The sequence below is a fragment of the Drosophila willistoni genome (genome assembly GCF_018902025.1).
Source record: "Drosophila willistoni isolate 14030-0811.24 chromosome XL unlocalized genomic scaffold, UCI_dwil_1.1 Seg142, whole genome shotgun sequence".
Classification (NCBI taxonomy): domain Eukaryota; kingdom Metazoa; phylum Arthropoda; class Insecta; order Diptera; family Drosophilidae; genus Drosophila; species Drosophila willistoni.
This window is the reverse complement of record NW_025814053.1, coordinates 4424592-4447712: the sequence shown is the minus strand read 5'-3', so window position 1 is coordinate 4447712 and position 23121 is coordinate 4424592. Positions and strand designations below refer to the sequence as shown.

Genomic DNA, 23121 nt, shown 5'->3' with positions numbered 1-23121 from the left:
GCAGCGTGTGCTCGTACTCGTTACTCGTCGCCGCCGCCAGTCCGTTGAGCTCTCTCGTTCTGTATAGACTGTGGCTGTTGGGCTTTCTTTGCCTGCGTATACGCCTTGATATGTACCGTTATTTTTGCTGCTTGTCTAAACTCTCAAAACTGTATTTCTAGTCCTTCATTCTCTTCCCATTTATATGTTTTGTTTGTTGTTGTAAAAAATAAACTAATTCTAATAAGTATTTGTTGTGTTTTGTTTTTTGTTTCCCTTTTTCCTTTTGTTTGTTTTTCTTTTTCTTCTTCATCTTTTCTTCATCAATTTTTGAGGTAATTTAGCGAAAAAAAAAACAAACAAACGAACAAACAATTTTCATATTTACACTCTGAGGTATTGCACATGAAGCAACGAGTTGTCGTTGCCTCAAAACTAAACACTAATCATTTTCTTAAAAAAAAGATAATTATTATTAAACAATGTGTTATAATGCCGACCAAAAAAAAAAAAAAACAAAAAAAATATTACTAACATAAACTAATTGAAATATAGCAACTAGAAACTAGACAAAACTAAATGGGGAAACCACTTTGGCGTGTAGTTTTCTTTTCATTTTGTTTCTTATTTTTTTTTCATCTATTTTGTTGTTGTTGTTGTATGCCAATAAAAGATGTAAAAGAAAAAACAATTGAATTTTAAAATTAGTTGGCAAAGTATTTGTAGCTGGTTCTTAATGCAAAATGCCTAAAACAAAAAAAAAAAAAAAAAACCTATATAAAATTAGATAATAGTACACTGGAAAAGATTACACTGAGAATAAGGGTTGTGTGTGTGTGGGTGTGTGTGTGTGTGTGGGTGTATGTGTGTGTGGATTAAAAGTTTCTCTAAAAAATTGCATTCCATCTTAAATCCTATTGTATGCCTGGTGGTGGCTGTCCCAGCTCGCTGGTGAAATCAAACAGATTGGTCCGCGAATGTGAATGCGAGAGGGCATGATGATGCGGATGTCCATGATGACCATGACCAACCAGGCCATGCTTAATGGCCGATGTTTTGAGCAAACGTTTCAACATGCCACTCGAGCCACGATGCTGTAGACTCTTGTGCGTGGTTAACGAGTTCTTGGTACGATAGCGTCGATGGCAGAATTCGCATACATATAAAGTATCCGATTGCTCGTGCTTGTCCTGGAAATGACGTTTCAGCGAGTAATAGCAGGAGAAGGTGCGCCGACAATAGGGACACTCCTGTGGTTCATTAATGCCCCCGCTAGTCGGTGGTGGCATACGCAATGGCAATTGCGGTGGTGCCCCCGTCACATTCACATTCATCGATTGTTGCTGTTGCTGCTGCTGCTGTTGCTGGGATTGAGATGCTGCCACCACACTGGCAGCTATCACCACTGAGGAGGCCGGACTGCTGTCACCTGTGGATGAGGAGCAGAGATTGCTGGCCACACTGCTGCCCACACTGCCGGGACGTGGCGGTGAGTTGTGTGCCGCATGCAGATTGTATACGGCAGCGGCAAGACTCCCATTTAGCGAGCTGCTGGTGGGCGAGGTCATCGCTGTGGGCGGCGATGGAGGCGATGAGGTAGAACTGGTTGGCGAGGTAGCTGCGGAACAGATGATATTGTGCGTATTGTGTCCTGCACATGGAGAGAAAAATATATATATTAGTCAAAACCAGTCAAATCATATCGTCGCAAATTAGGAATTATTATTAGATATATGTATATATATATATATAGAATATACATTATAGATAGGCATCAAAATTCTCAACTAAATAAATTGTTGTCAAATATATTTCTTAGGTATTTTATATGATTTTCGTTTTGTAACATTTTTGTTTTGTTTTTTTTTTTTTTTTGAAGAAAATATGAAACTAAAAGTGCAAAGTTAAAAAATGGTGAAATTTGTGTAGTTTGTTTTTGCGATTGATTGGTTTTCCTTTTTTTTTTTTTTTGTAATTTTTTGGTAGAAAATTGAGTAGGAAAATGTTTTCTAAAAGAAAATAAAATAAATGAAATATATGTATCTCTATATATCATTTATATATAGAAATCATGTGAAAACAAAATAATGCTTTTATTTTGGTCTAATTGATTTTGCCTGAATTATGGAATTTTGATATAATTGATTTCTATTAGCAGAGAGTAGAGATAAAGCGTTCGATATTCGATTTAGGTATAATTTATATAGATATATTGAGAGAGAAATATATAGAGACAGAAAGAGAGAGAGAGAGAGATAGGTTGAGCTAAACTTGTAAGTGATATTCAAACGAAATAAAATAAACCAAAAAAATAATAATAATAATTCCAAAAAACTAAAATTTTAGATATTCAGTGGCGCATTTTCAAAATTTTCTTTTGCCTGATTAAATTTTGAGGTAGAACTAGCTAATATTTTTCTTTTTCTTTTCTTCATATTGTGTAAATTCCTTCTTTTTTTTTTGTCTCAAAATATATATTTTCCAACTGATTATTTTTATTGAATTATATTAACAGGGTGACTACTACTTTATACAAAGAAAACAGAGAGATAATAGTGAGGTAGGTAGGTAGGTTGAGAGAAAGACAGAGAGAGAGAGAGTGAGAGTAGGAGGAGTCTTTGTGTGTGTGTGGGAGGGGGGAGAGAGAGTGAAGGTGGGGGTCTGAGAGGGGAGGAAATATATATTTGTATATACATACGTACAAAAAATTTACATAACAAAACCGCAACGAGAACATGCAGAAAAAAAAACAGAATAAACAAAAAAAAAAAATACAAAAATAAACATAACACAATGAAATTATACATATATTAACAAGTACATGCAAGCGACGAGTTACAAGCAACGAGTAACGAGTAGCGAGTAGCGAGTGATCGCATGCAAAGTGAGCTAGCTAAGCAGGCAAGCAATTAAATTAAAGCACTTAAAACATAAGCATAGTTAAAACTACTAATATATAAACAGAGTGAAAGAGAGAGCGAGTCTCTTTTGTCCATTCATCTTTGAGTTTTAGATATAAACAAAGAGAACCCAAAAAACAAAAATAAAGAAGTAAAATATGAAAAATGAAAGAGGTGAAAAAAGAACGTAACCAAGTAACCAAAAATATGAAAAAAACAAGCAACAATAAATCTGTTGCTGAATAATATTGTGTAAAATGATAAATGAATAAGTATTAAGTTAAATGGGTAAGCCGGCTGCAGTTAGTTACTTTTTTCTTCTTCTTCTTTTGGATGATGCAGCTCTTTTTTGGGGTATTTGCATTTTGCTACATGACGACCCAAAAAACTTACCAAAAACGTAAAAAAGTAATTTTAACTTTATTGTTTTTTTTTTGTTTTGGTTGCTTTTTAGTTTATCTTTAAATTGTTTTTTTTTTTATTATATAGGTTTTTGTTTCTTTTTGTTTTATATAGTTTTATAATCCATTATTGTTTTTTTCTGATATTGAAGATATATATATTCTTTATACATAGTTTGGAGGGGGGTAACTTAGGCTTAGAGTTTTAAGTTTTTTGATTTATACAGTTGCTCCAGAGCAGGAGCATTAGGCAATGTGGACAGGAGATAGATATATATATATATATTTAGAGAGAGAGGAGAGAGAGAGAGAGAGAGGATACAACAATACAAGTACAATTTGTTTTTATTTTTGCTAAATCAACGCTGAGAGAGAGAGAGAGAAAGAGAGGCATGAGACAGTTAAAGAGAAAGATAAAGTAGAAATAGAGAGAGAGAGAGAGTAAATAGAGATAGAGGACATAGTTATGCAGATGGAGTAGGAGAGAGAGAGAGAGAGAGAGAGACAGACCAATAAGTGGTCTATTGGGTAATAGAACAACGCAACGAGTAGTATAGCATCAGATGGTAAAGCTCTGCAAAGAAGTTTGTGGTAAAAGAAATGGCCGAAAAGATCCATTAATTGTGACCCTTCGATCCATTTGATGATGGGTGCTTTTACTTTATACAAATGCCAATGTGAATCTTCGAGGTTTTTTTTGACTACAACGAGTTTTTAATTATATGCAACTCGTTACTTGTGCTCGCTACAAGAACTACAATAACGAGTTAGTGTTTTCAATTGGGAAACAAAGATAGTTTAGACAGAAAGAAAGTTGGGAAAGTGTGAGAGAGAGAGAGAGACGGCGGCTTGCAATGTTAGGCAAAAAGCAGAATATACAATAGCGTGTGTTAATAACTACAGTCAAGTTATTAACACTTTAAATCACACACTACATCAGATATGAGAGTGAGTGCGATAGAGCGATAAATAGAGATTTCAGCTAGTTGAGGAGACCCCTTAGAGAGTTCAGACGATGACCGAACAAAGAGAAAATAGTTTATAGTTCCAGTTACTAGTCGTTGATCATTAATTAGCTAGCACCGAGTGCCAGCTGATTTGTGTTATAACTAGCGATTAAATAGTTAAGTTTGGGTACGTGTTTTCTTTGGTGTGAGTACGTAGTATGCAGAATGTGTGTGCGTGTGTAGTAGTACTTACAGGTCGCAAAATGTTCTTTATACATGACATGGTTAGCAATGGCTACAGCGTGTGTGGTCTAATAGAGCGAGATAGTTAGAGAGAGAGAGAGAGAGAGAGAGCTAGAAAGATAGAGTTGTAGTAGTAGTGGCTAGTGATTTGGGGGCGCATGAACAAGCAAAGTATTTAAGTCATTTCTTTGGTGTAGTTTTCTGGTTTTTATAATACATACGAGTCAAGAGACTAGCGAGAGCGCCAAGTAGGGACAGATATATGTATGTATAGAATATATGAATGCATTTATGTATATAAATAGTAGTGATAAATAGTTGTTACTGAGATAATTCTCTCGCCAACTAGCTGCATATACATACAAATGTTTTTCTGTTTAACTAAATGTCGTATATATATAACATATGTGTATATATGTATATATATTTCGGTAGATAGAAATGCTTTTTACATTGGTGTAGAGTATGAAAGAGAGAGATAGAGGGAGAAATAAGATAGATAACGCTATAATGTACTAGAATGTGTATTTAGCGCGGCTAAACCAAGTTCCGTTTAAAAGTTATATATGTATATTATATATTTGGTTAGTAAAGGGCAGCGAGACAGATAGAGCGAGAGCTACAGCGAGCGAGCGAGCGAGAGAGAGTGGGAGAGAGAGAGAGAGAGAGAGAGAGAGATAGTAGTACGACAGATGTGTGTGTTTAAAAACGAGGCCATGATAGAGAAGAGGAATAGCTTTGTTGTAATATTGCACTAACTACAAAATCATCTCTTTTTGGTTTTGTTTTTTTTTTGTATTGGTTTTAGTGTGTTGGGCTAACCTTTAGCAAGCGCGTGATCTTGTACTTTGACAGACTAACGAGTGGCGAGTGACGAGTAGCGAGTGGCCGGCTCGATGTAGCCGGTACTTGATAGATGGCATGGCATGGCATTGGCCGTTTCGAGTAAAGTTGCAGCTGATGTAGTATTCTATTTTTTTTTTTTTTTTTGGTGGATCACACACATCTCTTCGGTTCAATTCGTTACGATATTGATTGATATACATAGTTAAATGTTTCAGGGACAGGGTTGTGGTTTTTGGAATTGGAATCTTGGTATGATTTCTCTCTCGTATTGTTTCTGTGTGTTGTTGATGTTGGTTGGTTGGTTGGTTGGTTGGTTGTGGTTGTAGATGTAGTTGTTGAATTCGCTTTCTTGTTTTTTTTTTCTTTAAGTGGTGTTGATTGTGATTGGTTGGCGGCAACAATTATAGCACTAAACACAAGTCGGACCCGATGCATGTTTATCTTTATCATCATCTCTTATTTCATTTGATCATTATAATTATTATTTAAATAACTACTATATATTTTGTTTAATATATGTATATGATTCTTAGTCTTAGTCTAAGGGTAGTGCATGTATTTATATGGTATGTATATGTATGTTATGTAGGCGTTTCGAATGTATATAGTATGTTTGTTTTTTTTTTTTTTTTTATGGAAGAAAGCACATTTGGAAGTTGTCTTTTTTGTTTCGTTTAGTTTAGTTTTAGTTTTAGTATAAAATAGTAGAAAAAAATTACGTAAATTTGAGTGTTTTGTTGTTGTTGTTGTTGTAAGAAAAAGGCAGCTTTGTGCAACGTTCAATATCAGTAATTTGTTGTTTTCCCGTTGGCATTGGCATTAATTGTTTTTTTTATTTTTCTGTTTTCGTTTTTTGTTTTTGTAAAATTGACTAACAAGTACGTTGTATGAGGTATAAAGAAGGCCACAGAGTGTACATAAACAACAGTGTTAAATAATAATAATCATAATAGTAGTTAGAATAAGCCCTAAGTCTAAATCTAAAATATATTGATCAATCAAATCAGTCAATCAATCAATATATGGTCCATAGGCATGAGGTTCTCTTTTCTTTTTTTTAGTTTTTCTTTTCTTTTCTTTCAAGTCAGCAAGTCTACAAAATGTTGTAAGATCTAACGAAACGATCGATTCTAATATTTATTTTGTGTTGTTAAAAGAGTTAACCACAAAATAAACAAAAAAATACTAAATCTTATCCCCTAAATGTCGGTATGTATGTAGATAGGTAGATAGGTAGGTAGGAAGGCATGTATGTAGTTAGGGTAGTCAGGCTAGAATTCTATGTATATCGTAGAGTATATATAATAATAATTATAGTATATATGTATATAGGTATATATAAATTGGTATCACTACATAATGGCATTGCTTTAAGTTTTAAATTGTTTTTAAGTTACAAGAGTTGCTTTTCTTTTTTTTTTTTGTCGTTTTAGTTTTGTTCTTCAATCTCCCCTCCTTCAATTGCCAATTGTTGGTATCGAAGTGCTATGATTATTATTAGTCATGTTGGCATTATTCGCATTTGTCATTTGATTCAAAATGGGTGCTAATGTCTGAGTCTGAGTCTGAGTCTGTGTTGGTGTTTGGTTTTGTGTCTGTGTCTGTGTCTGTGTTGTTGACGATGTTTGACGCTGATATAGATAATAATCATATAGTGTCATTATTTGTCTCTGCTGTATTAGCAATTGATATTGCTCATTTAGCATGGTGGGCGTTGAGGCCCTATCATCAATATGATCATAGAATGTTGTTGGCGGTGTTCCTTGAATTGTTGTCTTATTACTGTGCAAACTACTTTTCATTGAATTTGTTGTCATGTTCAGGGTCATGGCTTTCGTTTGATGTTGATTATGATGATGATGATGATTATGATTATGATTATGATGATGTTGATGATGGTGTGATTGGTGTGTGTGTGAGTGTGGGTGTTGGTGTTGGTGTAACCCTAGTGTTAAGGGCATTGAGTAGTCTCAGATTGACGAATTAAATTGATTATATAGTTTAATATCTTTCATTTCCATGCTATCGCCGGGTCGTGACTTGTGATAGGTATAAATGTGCGTCATTAGCGAATTACGGGAACAATAGACACGCTCACAGATGGCACAACGGTATTCCTCTTGACGAACGGCATGTTTATCGGCAATGTGTCGCTTGAGGGAGGCTTTCGAGCAGAGGAGCTTACCGCAGAGTTGGCATGAGAAGAGTTTCTTGGGTGAATTTCCTGTAAATTGTTGGGATTGATTTTGATTCATTTTGATTTGAGTTTTTTTTTTTATAGATGTATATATATATATATTCATTATATATCAGATTTTCGAATGATCAGTTGATAGGTTTTCTTTGTATTTTTCTAGTTTTTTGGGGGGGCGGGTTGAAAAGGTTTTTCTTTTAATTTATTTTATGTTTTTTTTTCTTTTTGTTTATATTTATTATTCACATTATTGGATTTTTGTGTACTTTTTTTTGCGTTGATTTATGAGTGTATATATTTTTTATTATTATTATTATCATAAAAAAGGGTTTTGGTATACATATATATATATATATGTATACATATACATAAAAAGTATGTTAAAAATGAAGGAGACAACAAAAAAAGAAAAGAGTAATTAAACATAAATGTGTATATAAATGGGTTAGATATATTATTATATATACTTCTTCTTCTTCTCCTTCTTCTTTTTCTTTCTTTTGTCAACATCTTCATATTTTCTTTTTGTTTTTTTTTTTGCACATACAATTACTTAATAAAAACAAAAGGAAAAAACAATAATTAAACAACGTACATACATAAGAGTTTTTGTTATACATCAAATGTATGTATAAATATATATGTATACATATATGTATGTACATACGTATATATATGTATATATGTAGACTGTTGATGAAACTGATGTGAAACAATAAATAAATAAATAAATAAAATGAACAACATTAATAAATATAACATACAAATACATACAGAACAAAATTAAATTTATTATAGTGATGGGTGGCCGGAAAATTGGGTCGGAGGTCATTATTGGGTCTTTTGGGGTGTTTGAGGGGTGGGTCGTTGGTGGTTTTCGGGTCGATCTTGATTCTTGAAGGCTATTATTATTATTATAATTATCATTATTATCAATATTATTATTAATTATTAAATGTAACCGAAACTCTCTTTTGCTCTCACACAGAGAGTTCAGTTGTTCAGTTTTACTTTTTTGGGGACACACACATACATTGCATGTAAGTTTTGTGTATATGCATGTGTGTGTGGGTGTGGCGATATATGTATGCATGTAAATGTGTGCATGTATGTATGCTTGTGTTAGGTGGTTATTAGATAAGGCCCCTTTTTTATCACACCCATATAACCAAATAAACAAACAAACAAACGAACAAAAAGAATATGGAGAACAAAAACAAGAAACACACACACTGAAACAAAAAAAAAAAGAAATAACACACAACGAGTAGATACAACGAGTTAGACGCATAGGCATAGAAAGTCTTATGGGGTCAGGTTCGGGGTCTGAGCCTGGTGGGTCTGGGGGTCAAATGGCAGGTTCATTAGAGAAGGCAATACTTAATCTAGAGCAGAATCAGTCTTATTCGTTTCCATCTCGTTACTTTCCCCAGCGAGGGTGTCGCAAAAGCAACGAATAAGCAGCAGCCTAGGAACCAAACTAAAAAAAAAAAACAACGAGAAACAACAAAAAAAAAACAATCCTCAGCACATTTCATTTGTTCACTTATATACATTTCATTTTTATTTAAATAATAACACACAAAAATGGTTTGTTTTTCTTTTTTGTTTTTTTTTTTCATATTTCTTGTTTGCTTTCGTTTTTGTTTTGCTTGATTTTGTTTTTCATTTTCTGGTTTTCTATTTTATTATTATTTTTATGAAAATATTGCAATTTCCGTTTTTTTCTTTCATTTTGCGAAATAAAATTTTTGCTTCTTCATTTACGTTTCCCTTTGTTTTGTTTTTTCTTTTGTTGTTCTTTCTGTTACTGATTTTGTCTAGTTGACATTTACATGAATTGTAATTAATATAATATATTTATTATGCAATTAGTTTTAGTTATTTTTATTTATGTTTTTTTTTGTGTTTTTTCTGTTTCTTTTTTTTTTTTTTTTTTTTTGTTAATTATTGTTTTCTGTATATACAAGTTGAAGAGAACAAATTAAAAAAAAAATTGTTTTTCTTCCTTTTAACTAACATGATTGGGTCAAAGAACGAGAAAGGAACTCAATGGAAGACAACAGAAAGCGAAAAAACGCCTTAAAACAAAGAAACAAAGAAAAAAGAAAATTTTTGTTTTTCTTTTCTTTAATTTTTTGTTGTTTTGCTTGCTTAGTTTTGTCATTGTTTTCTTTTTTTTTGTTGTTGTAGAGAGAAGAGAGTGCAGAAAATATGTTTACGAATTTACAACAAACACAAATACAACGAATGTTTTTAGAACTTGTTGTTGTTTGATTATTGTAATGCAGTTTTGCTTAAGTTGTAATAGTTAGTTAGTTAAGTTTTTAGTTTAGTATGTGTGTGTGTGTGTGTGTGTGTGTCAATGTGATTTGATTTTCATTCGTTATTTCTATTTCTATTCTCTGTTTCTTATTAAGTTTATAGTAAGTTGTTGTTGTTGTGTGTCTTGCAACTATTATTTTTTTGAGATATTGTTATGTGTATGGATGGTATGTACGAGTATGTATATAAAGACAGCGAATCCATCCACTCAATGGAATCATTTCTCTCTCTCTTAGATGTATGTACTTAGGGGGAATGTATGTATTCGAATATGGTTCTTCGAATTATTCAAAAAGGATTCTGAACTATTTTTGTTGCTGTCTTTATATCATGCTATATGCTGCTTGGTTCATCGGTTCGGCAAGAGAGAGAGCGAGCGAGTGGCCTGCCGTCTCCGGTTACTGTTTTTTTTTTGTCGTTTTCTGTTTTATTTTTTTATTATTTTTTTTTCATTTTTTATTGTTTTTTTTTAATGTTTTCAGCTAACTTAAACATGTTTATGGATCTATTTCTTATGTGTTATTAGTTGATTAGCTTATATCATTGTTAGTTACTGAACTGCTGTAGCTGACTTGATAATCAATGTGATAACCCCCACACCCAGTGCCCTGAAAGTAGAGAATGTGAGACTGATTCTTCGTTTTATCCCTTTTTTCTAGTCACTCGTTATTCGTTACTAGTTACTCGTTGTTGATGGCATTTCGTTACGCATCACTAGTTATACTCGTTATTCTAGTTTTGTTTCTGCAATCGTCTCTCGTTTTACGCATCACTAGTTATACTCGTTATTCTAGTGGTTTTTTCTGCTATCGTCTCTCGTTTTAGGCATCACTAGTTACACTCGTTATTCTAGTGGTTTTTTCTGCTATCGTCTCTCGTTATTCTAGTGTTTTTTCTGCTATCGTCTCTCGTTTTACGCATCACTAGTTACTAGTTTTGTTACTGCTATCGTCTCTCTAGTTACTCGTTATTAGTTGTTAGGCTTTGCATGGGTTTTGGGCACAGAAATTGGCTCACTTATTGTATTTGTATTGGTATTTTCGTATTTGCAATTGTATTTGTTATTGTAATTGTAATTGTAATTGTTATTGTAATTAAGATTGTAAGCAATTATGGTAAAATGTGGCTTGGAGCTAATGTTTCATTTGAATATAATGGAGAAAAATTGTTATTACATTTTTAGTTTTATTTTATTATTATTATATTTGGGTTTGAGTTGTGTTTTGCTTCGTTTCTTTTTTTTTTTTTTGTTTTTCTTTTTGTTTACACTTATTTCTCTGTGTGGTCGTCGTCTTTGTTTCGGTTTCATTTTCTGCTGTTTGTTTGGTTTTGCGAAATGTATTTTTTGTGTATATATAGTAGATATATATACGAGAGTTAAAGACAAAAGTGACGAGTGACAAAAAGGAGTGATAAACCAATATGAAATTGTTTATATATATATATATATATATATATATATATATATATATATGTATGTATTTATGCCATGTATGTATTTAGGTATATAATGGAAATAAGATTGAAAATTAAGATGAGATAACAACGAAACATTTGTCGTTAAACGGCTCTCTTACTATTTAAGGTTTGCTATTACAACAAATCCGATATACGGTATATATATATATGGTTTATATGGTAGATCTGCTATTTGAGTTGAGTTGAGTTTGTGCTATAGTCATTTTTATAGTGTGTGTGTGTGTGAGTGTGTGTGTGTATGAGAATATAGTGTGATTTACGTCTAACGAGTAGATTTAACTCGCTGCGTTAATCTTTAGGTCATTCTGTCTCTCTTTTTATGCCTCTCTCTGGATGTAATGTGTGTGTATGACTGTGTGTGTGTATGAATGGGTGAGTGTGTGTTAGGAATATATATATTTAAACAACATTTAAAAGTGATCGGAAACGAACATGTACATAGTATATATATATAGAGTTATACATACATATATAATACACTGTTAGTTCTTTTTCTTTTGCTCTCGCTATTTCCCATTCATTTCATTTTCGTTCTTCTTTTCGGCTGACTCTATCCCTTAGTTTGGTTTGTCGTTCTTTCTTAGTTTTTTTTTTTATTATTGAATTGAAATTTCTATTGATTAGTATTATTCATTGAATTAATTTCTTCATGTTTTCGTTTGTTTTGTTTTTCTTTATTTTTTATTTTTTGCATAATATTTTTGTATGTAGTTGGTTGGTTTTTACTTCTTCATTTCCCTTTTTGCAGTATTTATTTACACATTTTTTGCAAGAACAGAATAATAAAGGAAAGAGAAATAAATGGAAAAAAAAAGAGAATAAGGAAGAGTAGTATTGATTATGAGAGGAGAGGGGAGTGGAGGGTAGGGTGTGGGGTGTTGCGGTCAGAGGGCAAAGGTGTTTATACAATTGTCAATTGCTTTCATTTTCGAGTTCAATTTTGCAGATTTTCCATTTGTTGTTGTTCTTTTTAACATATTTCATAATAATAATATAACTATATTTATTTCATTTTGTTTTTAATTGTAATACATTTTAAGTATACTCGTTTTTGGGCTTACATTTGAACAAAAAATACAATATAATAATTAATTGCATAGTATTTTAATTATAATAATGATAAAAAAAAAATTATTATTAATACCAAAAAAAAAAACGCACACATGAAATTTAAATACAATAAAAATCAAATTTTGGTATCAAAAAAAAAAAGAAAGTATAAAATTATATATATATATATATATTTTTTGTTTTTTCTATATATATTTAATGTGTAAAAATTGTTTTCTTTCAGACTTTTCGTTTGTTAATTTTTGAAATTTTTTCTCAGTTGTTTTTTTCATTTATTTTTAGATGTTTCTTTTTCATGCCAAACAAAATGTTAAAAGAGCAAAACAAAAAAAAAACAAACACAAAAATAGATTAAAAGACCAATAAGGGAAAACAAATATTTATATATTTTATATAGTTTACAATAAGGCGAGTCATTTCAGTACACTATGTATATAGTGTTTTGCATCCGATTTAGGATCAAGTTCTATACTCGCAGCAGCACACATAAGCATTGCCAAGAAAAAATATTCATAATAATAGTCATTGTTTTTGTTTTTGTTGTAGTTGGTAGAGCAGTTTGTTTTGGTAGTGTGTAGTTGGTTGTAAGGGATAAAAAACTACTTAACTAATTTTTATCGAACCATTCAAAATTTATATCGATTTGTTGTTAGTTTAACTAAGGCTATGCCAAGCACACGCCAAGCTGGTACAGTCCCGAATCTCCCTCATCAAAAGTCTCCTCTTTCATCTTCATTCTTGTTTCTCATTATCATTCATTCGTTTGTTTGTTTGTTTTTCTTTGTTGTTGTTTACTATTTGTTGGTGGGGAGGGCGCCAATTCCACAATTGTAAAGAGAAAGTTAACTACACTTGGCGCTTAACTGAATTGAATATAGGAATTTGGAAATTGGTAAAACTGGCCCTCCTCCCTCCCTCCCCTCACTGTTTATATTTCAACAAAAATTGCACACAATTGGTGTTTTATTTCCTCCCTCTCTCTTTTTTCTCTTTCTACTTTCTACTTCAAAAGTTTTTCAGTCTTGAACTGGAAAGAAAAGCATTTGCCCTTATATAATTTATATATTTAAAAAATAAAAAAGGACTAAACGAAAAAATTTTGATTATACATTACAATTATTTTTTTTTTTCCCAAGCCAATCATTAAATGCTCTTCGTGTCGTTCTGTTTTGCTCTTGGTTTTTTGTTGCAGGGAATTATGCAGATATACATAAATATAAGTATATATATTTAGATCAGTTATTGCTTTAGACAAATTAATTAATATATATATATATGCATAAATAACAATTAAATTGTTTATTTTCTTCGAATTTTGTTTGCTTTTTGCCTAAAAATCTATCAGTTCTTGTCCCCCCCTTTTTATAAACAAACATTTCACCAGCTGCGCTCAATCAGGCAAAGGAAATCGAGAATTAGAATTTGTTTTGTTTTTTTCACAATTTGAACCAAACTAAATTGAGCAATGAAAATTAAGTTAATGTTGCATTTCCTTACTGCTGCTTCTGCTTCATTTCTCTTCATTTGTTTCCTCCTTTGTCCTCATTTCTTCATTGTCCACAAAAAAAAGTAGGTAAAAAACAACAAAAAAAACATTGATTTATGCTTATGCTTTATGCTGAGTCATAGTCATATCTATGCGAGTGCATTAAAATTAGTAATAAAAAAAAAAAAAAATTACACACACACTTGCGTATGGTATGCATATATACACATACAGATACATATACATATACATAAATATATATATATATATTTATATAGTTCTTAAGTTTAAAAAAATGTATTTTTAGTTTTTTTTTACACATTGAGTCATTCTTATTTTGTTTTGTTTTTTTCTTTTTAGTGGTTTTTCCTACTCATTAAATGAATATCTTATATATCATTTATGAATAGTTTAGTTGGGTTTTCTCTCCACATTAGGGAGGGGTATCATATACATATACATACATATGTGTATACATATATCTGATATCTTAAACATATAGATATATAGCAAATTGCACAATCAATTCATATTTCATATTTTCATCGTCGTTTGTCTCAATCATGAATCAAATTTCATAATGTATTTGTGTGTGTGTGTGTGTGTTTCTTTTGAAAGTGGGTAAGGGGGGCGGAGGGGGTTGGGGGAGGGGAGGTTTAGGTTAGATAATACTCAAAGGGGTATGTGAATAACAGTCTTCTATCCATTTCCACTAATCGACAAACTTTCTTTATAATTTTTTTATTCTTATCATTTGGCTTTGCCGTAAAAAAAAAAATTGTTTCCTTTTTTCACTTATGTTTCTTACATTTAAAGTGTGTATGTGTGTGTATATACATATATATATATACAAATAATCGTATGTAGATATATATATATGTATATATAGTAAATCCTTCTCAGATTCATGCGCCATTTTTCTTTATTTTTTGTATTTTTTTTTATACATATATATACATATGTAAAAGACTTTTTGTTTTCATTTCTTTTATTTTTAATTTTTTTTTTTCATTTTGTTTTTATAATCAAGTTTTGTAAAAAATCACAGTTTTTCCATTTGCCTAAAAATGTTTTTTTTTTTGTTTTTTGTTATTTTTCATTTTATTTCTTTTTTTGCCGAAAAAGTCTTCGAATTTTTCGCTAGGTTGAGATCCAAAATATATACATCTACATATATAGTTATATATATATATATATGCATGGTCAACATGGCTAATAAATCGTTCAAGGATTTGTGTGTTCGTGTCTTCTGTATGTGTGTGTGTGTGTGTGAGAGAGTTTCTAGCTCATTTCATACAAACAAATTTTGAATAGCATACTTTTTTGCGCTACGCTTATTGGTCTAATAAATTCATACGTTCATATGGATGATGATGCGAATGCGAATGCGGATGTAAATGTGAATGCGGATGTGAATGCGGATGTGTATGAGCTAGAGTATGAGCTTGTAAATGTGGCGGCAAATGATGGCTATAAAGTCCCGAACCACCAACTCCAGAGCCAGCTACTCCAGAGCCAGCTACTCCAGCTGCCTGTTCCATTTGTGTGAGATCCACAGTGGGTGTATATTCGCCACCAACCACCCTATCAGCACCACTAATACCAACACCACCAATACCACCGCCACCACCACCACCACCAGCAGCCGCTGCCGCTGCCGCTGCTGCAGCCAATGGAGATTCAGATGCTCCTCTTGCTGTTGCTGCTGCCGCTGCAGCAGCTGCCGCCGAGTTGTTCAATGCAACATGGAACAGCTGCTGCAATAATTGATGCTGATCTTATAAGAAATCAATGCACGGTTTAACCATGCCCGAGGATGATTGTTGCTGTTGCTGCTGCTGCTGCTGCTGTTGATGATGTTGCTGTTGTTGCTGCTGTTGCTGCTGCTGCTGTTGGTGTGCTGCCGCCAATTGTAATGTCGAACTGGCCGTACCCCCCGCCACAGCGGCTGCCCCCACAATTGGTGAGAGCAATAACTCAGCGGCGGCAGCAGCTGCTGCAGCTGCCGCTGCCACAGCATTGCCATTGGCCCCACCGCCGCCAACACTATTACCAGCAGCAGCACTAAACGAACTCAACGACTGATGCAAACGACTGCCCGGACTACCCGCCTGCCCGACAACACCACCCACATTGACATTGACCCCGGCTCCATGATGGAAATACGAATGATGATTCTTCTGCCGCCGATGATAGATACTCTTGTGATTGTTTAGCGAATTGAGTGTTCGGAATACCTTGTGACAGAGATTGCAGACGGCATTGTTCAGCGGTTGCAGATGTTGTTGCTCCTTATGCCGCTTGAGGGTCAATTTGGTGCTTAGCAATTTACCGCATACATCACAACGATGGCAGGCATTCAGGGGTAAGGGCAAGAGCAAACGGTTCGCCTGGGCCACTTCGCTGGCCCGGGATGAGCCGACCGACCCACGGCCACCGCCGCCGCCGGCCACACTAGAGACTCCCGTCGATGGCGATAGCGAGGCACGACGATGATGGAGCAAATGATGATGTTCTAGCGGTGAGGCGGCACGTGCCAAGGCATGGGCATGATGGGCAGCGGCTGCTGCTGCTGCCGCCGCTGACAACTCATGGGCATGGGCATGCAACTTATGATGGCTGGGTAGCAACGACAACGGATGTTGGCCAAAATGCGGTGGTGGCGGCGGTGGTGGACCCACAGTGAGTGAATGTTGTTGCTGCTGCGAGTGTTGCTGCTGCTGTGAATGATGCTGTTGCTGCGGTGGTGTATCCGATGGTCCACTACCATGTTCCATCTCATGATCTCGCTCTCTATCCAATTCACGTTCCCTTTCGCGTTCGCGTTCACGTTCGCGATCGTTTGATCTCTTATGGTAGGCAGCATGTGAGGTGGGTGAGGGTGTGGGTGTGGTTATCATATCTCCGGCACATTGTGATGAACGGGATAGACTGCGTTCGCTGCTGCTTAAATGTAGATGATCATTCGATTTGATGGTGGCGGCGCTTGATTGTTGCTGCGGGTTCTGGTTCTGGTTCTGGTTCTGGTTGTTGTTGTTGTTGTTATTATTATGTGGTGTGGAATGATGTTGTTGTTGTTGGTGGTGGTGGTGGTGTTGTGGTGAACGTTCTACTTGTTGAGGTTGTTGATTGTTGTTGTGGTTGTTGTTGTTGTTGTTGTTGTTGTTGTTGCTACTATTGCTATTACTAGGATTGCCACTTGCACCAACTATGACGCCGCCAAGTAGGCTGCCGGTGCTGCCACCTATACGGTCATATAGGAAGAGAAGAAAAAAAGAGACAATAGTGACTTTTCTGTATATTTGACTATTTTTTTCTTGTTTGGTTTTTATTTTATTTAATTTTTTTTTTTTTTTGTTTTTATTGTTTAATTTGTTTTTGATTTTTTATTGTTGTTCTGTTGTTGTTGTTGTTGCGTTTCGTTTTATATGTGTGTGTGTGTGTGTGTGTGTCTGTCTGTGTGTATTTTTGTGCGTGGGCGTTGTAAGTGGTTCGTGTCTCTGCTAAGCACAGCAATGTCTGTTGCTTGCGGTTTGTGTCTTGGGTAAATGTAATTGTCTTGTGAGGTTTGTGTCTTGGTTGTCATTTAAATTTTGTTCTGTTTGTTTTGTTTTTGTTTTGTTTTGTTTGTTTGTTGTTCGTATTTGTTTAATTTTGCTTTTAGTTTATAACACTAACAAATCCAGGCTCAAAACAATGCAAATTTGCTGCTAACATTAAATTGGTTTACTTTTCTTTTTTGGAAAAATTAGATGTGTATGGTAAAAATTCAAGGTATATAAAAAAACGCTGCTGATTTTTCATTTTTTCCATCATTTTCATTTTCTCATACTCAAATTTAAATGGTTTTCTTTTTCTTTGTGTTTAGTTGGTTTTTCGAATTTTGAATTTTTTTTTTTTGGTTCCTAATTTGGTTTTGCTTTTGCGGGATTGGTTTTTTTTTTTGTTGTTTTTGTTGTTTTGTGGTCAATTAGAAGGGAAACAAAATATTAATAAAACATTTATGTTTGTTGTTTTCGTATGTCTAAATTCTCAATGTTATTTTTGTTTGTTCGCTGTCTAATGATTTTTTTTTTTTTGGGTTAATTTTGGAAGAAGATATTGTTGTTGTTGCTTTTTTTCTTTGTTTTTTGTTTGTTTGGTTTATTAAAAAAAAGGAAAGACGACATTTTTTTTGTTGTTGCTTGCACAAAATTTTTGTGGCAATTAATTGCCAAACAGAAAAAAATTTCTTTGGTGCAAAATAGAAAAATGTTTTTGTTTTTTTTTTTTTTTATTATTTTTTAACTGACTTGAGCAGTCAAAAATGAAAATTATCTTTCTGGTTTGAAATTTTTTTTTTTACTTTGGGTTAATTTAAGTATAAAAAAAAAACCAGTATATAAGTTCTTTTTTTTTTGTGTTTTGTGCAATAAAATAAATTTATTGTACGAAGTTCATTTCGTTTGTTGTTTTTGAAAAGTTGAAAAACCAATTAAATCTTAAAATTTGTTCTTTTTTTTTGCAAAATTTTGAAACATGTTTGGCCTGATTGATTTGTGTTTTTTTTTAGTATTATTTAAATTTTTTTTGGTACTTGTTTTTTTTTTAGTTATTTTTGTTTTTTTTTTTTTTTTTTTTTGTAATTATTTTACAAGTACGCGTAATTTTTTTTTTTTTATTTTTTCCTAATGTCACTAGTGTCTCTTTTTTTCAGAAAAAAAAACTCAAACGCAGCACCGCGTTGCCTGTGTGACGCGAATGGCTTTTTTTTTTTTTTTTTTTTGTAGAGGGCAGGGCGGAGGCGGTAAGGAGGGATAGAGAGAAAGTGACAGAGAGAGAGGGGGGAAATGTTGTTGTTGTTTGTGCTAGTATAAAAACGTGCGCTTGGAGGTGAGATGGATAGCAATTGGATGAGTTGGAGGAGTAGGAGGAGAGGATTACAATTTTTACACACAATCTTTTTTTTTTAGTTTTTGAAATAGAACTTTGTTTGTTGTTTTTTTCCCATTTGTAATTGTTTAATATTTATATATACTTAACACAATTGGCAGGAAGGCAAGAGCAAAATATTCTGAAATTTTGATTTGACTTTTTGCCTAGCCTTGGCGAGGGGGCGGTAGGGTGGTGGTAGAGGGGTGGTAAGGGGGTGGTGGTAGGAGGAGTAGGGTGTAGGGATTAGTATTAGTTGTAATTGTTTGTACTTAAATGTAAATTATATGCGACACACACTAATTCATCTGCTCGTTTGCTCTTCATTTCGGTTTTTTTGCTACAACAAAATTGTCTGCTTCAAAAGGGACAGCACAAAGAGCAAGGGCAAAGAGAGGTTGGTGGGGGCGGGGAGGGGGGCAGCATAGGGAATGGATTGTTTTTTGTTTTTGGTAGGGGGGGGTCAAATTAAAAACGTTTTTAAGAAAAGCAAAACAAGTAAAACAGAAAAAGAAGTTTACAAAGAGATATGAAAGAATTTTGTTTTCCTTTTTTGTTTCTCTTTTTCTTTTTGTTACTGTTGTTCTTGTTGTTGTTGTTATTGTTGTTCTTGTAGTTGTTGTTGTTGTCTGTTGTCTGTAGGCCTTTGCACACATTGAACAAACATGAGACAGACACACAACACATCATTCATAAATCATATCAAACTGATAATAGTTTACCAAAAAAAAAAACGACAAATAAGCCCAACAAAAAAATAATTAGAAGAGTTAAGGGAGAGAGAGAGAGAGAGAGATGGTGAAAGTGGGAAAAGGATTTTCTAACAATTTTTAATGAGTTTCAATATTGTTAAATTATTTTAGATTTTATGTGAGAGTTAAATGATGATGATGAGATGAAATATGATGTGTGATGTAATGTAATGATTGACAATTAGTTAGAGTGAGAGAGAGAGATTGAGAGAGAGAAAGATAGAGAGTGAGACAGATGATGACATGTTTATATATGTATCTCTGCAATTTGTCTTAACTTATTTTCTTTCTTCTTCTTCTTTCTTTTCTGTTTCTGTCAAATAAAAATAAAATATTTATGTATATATCTATATATATATATATATGTATATGTATTTCTCTTTGTTTTTATTTCGTTTTTCCATATTAGAATGTGTGTATGTATGTATGTATGTATGTATGGGTGTGTTTGGTGTTTGTTTGTATGTATGTGCGTGTCACTATAATCTAAAATTTAACGAACACAGTTTTATATAATTCATCCAATCCTTCATTTTCTTTTAAAAATTATGACAAAAAAAAAAAGAAAAAACAGTATCCGGTTCAACATTCTTCTTATTCTCTTTCAACATCTTACAAAACTATAGACTTATTATAAATATCTGTATATATATATGTATATATATGTATGTATGTGTGTGTATATTTTAATATAGTAAAAAAAAATATATATATATTTATATTTATTTATATGAAGTAAAACAAACACACACACATGCACACTTTTCTGTTGCTTAGATTTAAATAAGTTGGTTTGTATGTGTGTGTGTGTGTGTGTTTCTAATTGTATGGGTAGGTGTGTGTGTGTGCGGGTACTACTTATATAAGTTTTTGTGTTTTTTTCTTCTTCTTCTCATTTTTAACTTAGACTCTAAAACTATATTGTAATTTTTTATATTTCTTTTTTGCAATTGGTCGGTCGTTCGGTCGGTCGCTCGCGATTTCATCATTAACACTAATATATATATGTATATATATATCTAGTATGTATGTAGGTTAGGTAAATTGTATATATATATATATATAAAAAAAAACACTGTATCTTGGTCTTAATTTCAAAGGGAAAGTGTGGGACTGAGAAAGAGAGATAAAGAGGCAAAAAGAGAGTGCGTGATTGTTAGGAAGAGATGTGTATATGGTATGTGTGTGTGTGTGTGTGTGTGTGTGTGTGTGTGTGTGAGAGTGAGTCTCCTATTTATTATTATTATCATCATCATCTTCTGCTACATTTATTTAGGTATATATATTTTTAAATTTTATTTAATTAAAGCCATTTTGAAGAATTCACTACCATTTACTGTTCGCTTTTTTTTCTTTGTTGTATTTTTAAGCAATTTAAAAAGAAGGAATACGTTTTATTTGTTGTTTTTTTTTTAGATAGTTGTTTTTTTATATTCCTAATACAATGAATATGTAAGGCTTTCATCAAACATGTGATCGATCATGTGGGTGTGTGTGTGTGTGTTGGTAAGTGCATTAGAAGAAGAAAACTTAACAAATACTAAAAATAATGAAACCAATTGCCAATTTATTACAGCTCAATCGAAATACATCCCCGGGAATGCAATGAAATGTAACGCGGAACGACGAAATACATCCCCGGGAATGCAATGAAATGGAACGCGGAACATGGGAATACTTGACCAAACTCGGCGAATAAAGTGGGATGTGGGACACACAGTATGTTCCAATTTTACTAAATTAAACAAACATTTCTGAAACGAATTCGAACTGAAACTCGGGAAATTATGTGAAATGGAACACACAGTCTGTTTCGTTTTAACTAAATTTAATCAAACATTTCTGAAACGAATTGGAATAGAAACTCTGCGAATAAAGTGGCAATGTTCTGTTTTTACTAAATTTAATCAAACATTTCTGAAACGAATTGGTTTTGAAACTCAACGAATAATGTGGCAATGGAACACACAGTCTGTTCCGATTTTACTAAATTTACGCAAACATTTTTGAAACGAATTGGAATTGAAATGTAAAACGGAAATAATGTTTGCGTGATGGAAAATCTGATTAACGCGTTATTAGACTCAATTTTCAATTTTGTTTTATGTTTTAGCTTGGAATTAGTCGAAAGAAAATTATTATTATTATAATGTGTTAAAAATTCCTTAGAGAGCTGTAATAAGGCATTAAAAAAAAATATACATATATTAAAATTTAACAAAATGAATAAAATAATGAAAATAATATATAATAAAAAGTGACTGTTTGTCTGCGGATGTTGGGCTTAAGGTTCTCAAGGGGGGGTGGTGCTGGTGGTGGGGGGTGTTTGGATTATGAGGATAATATGGATTATTTTGACTTAATGTTTAATTTCTAAATGAATTCAATAAAAGTATAAACTTTGTATCCTGGTGTGTGTGTGTGTGTGTGTGTCTCAGTTTGTGTCTCTGTATGTGTGTGTGTGTGTGTGTGTGTGTGTGTATATATACTTAAATTACAATAAAAGGCATTTTCTAAATTTAAGGCCTAGCCTAAAAAAAATGTTTCTTATATCATTTGCAATTTTTATGTTTCAGTTTTTTCTTTTAGATCATTTTTCATTTATCCCTCTCTTTTCATTTTTGTGAGGGTTTTTGTTGTTGTTTTTTTTTTTGTTTCAAGCACCATTTGTCCTCTCATTTTCTTATATAATTTCTTTGTTTTTGTTTTTTAAATCTTTCATTTTCAAACTTAACAAACAATTCTAATATCAAATCTGCATGCTCCTTTCCATTCCAGGCGGCATCATTGGCGGCAACGGCAACGACGGAGGCGGTGGCGGAGGTGGCAAAGGCAATTGCTGATAGTCAAAATACATGAAACCCTATGAGAACGAATGATGATTCAATTGCTGATGCTGCTGCTGATGATTGTAACCAGCAGATTGTGGCTGCGGTGAATTTGGCTCCTGTTTGGGCTGCTTCAAATTCCGATGATAGATACTCTTGTGATTGCGTAGACTGTTCAATGAGCTGTACACTCGCTTGCAGATATTGCACACCGGCTCCTTGGTGGGACGCATATGCACGTTCTGTATATGGCGCTTCAATCGTGTCAATGATGATAGATTCTTGTTGCATGGATTGCAACGGAAATCATCGCCACCGCTTGTGGCATTCTGTATGCTATTACCAACAATTCCAGTGCCAGATGCATTTAGAATGCCACTGCCACTGCCACTGCCAGTTGTTGTATTGTTTAGAGGACTACTATTGCCACCGCTACCGACGCCGACGTTGCCACTGCCACTGGCTGCTGCTGCATTTGCTGCTGATGCTGTTGCTGCTGCCATGTGAGTCATGACGGCGGCAAACATTTGTTGTTGGGCGGTTGCAGTTGCTGAATTTCTTGTTGGTGTGCTGCATGTTAGTATGCCATTTGGTGTTTGATTGTTGTTGTTGTTGTTGCTGCTTATGTTGTTGTTGTTGCTATTGCTGCTGTTGTTATTATTGTTGTTGATGTTGCTGCTGCTGCTGCTGCTGTTGTTGTTGCTACTGCTATTATTGTTGTTGTTGTTGTTCGCATGCAATTGACTGTTGTTGCTGTTG

The 23121-nt window shown here is 33.4% G+C and overlaps 1 protein-coding gene across 2 annotated transcripts in view; it reads right to left on the bottom strand.

The window, feature by feature from the left end:
* Positions 1 to 661: 661 nt before the first annotated feature.
* Positions 662 to 23121, bottom strand: part of LOC6652887 (broad-complex core protein isoforms 1/2/3/4/5) — a 37750-nt gene continuing 15290 nt past the window's right edge. Inside the window, exon 7 of one of the 2 annotated variants that reach the window (XM_023181372.2) lies at positions 662 to 1630. In XM_023181372.2, the coding sequence (XP_023037140.1) occupies positions 894 to 1630 (737 nt within the window). In that variant the 3' untranslated portion in view covers positions 662 to 893. Of the gene's footprint in view, positions 1631 to 7220; positions 7541 to 23121 lie in introns of those variants that run through there. The other variant, XM_023181373.2, reaches the window with a different exon arrangement.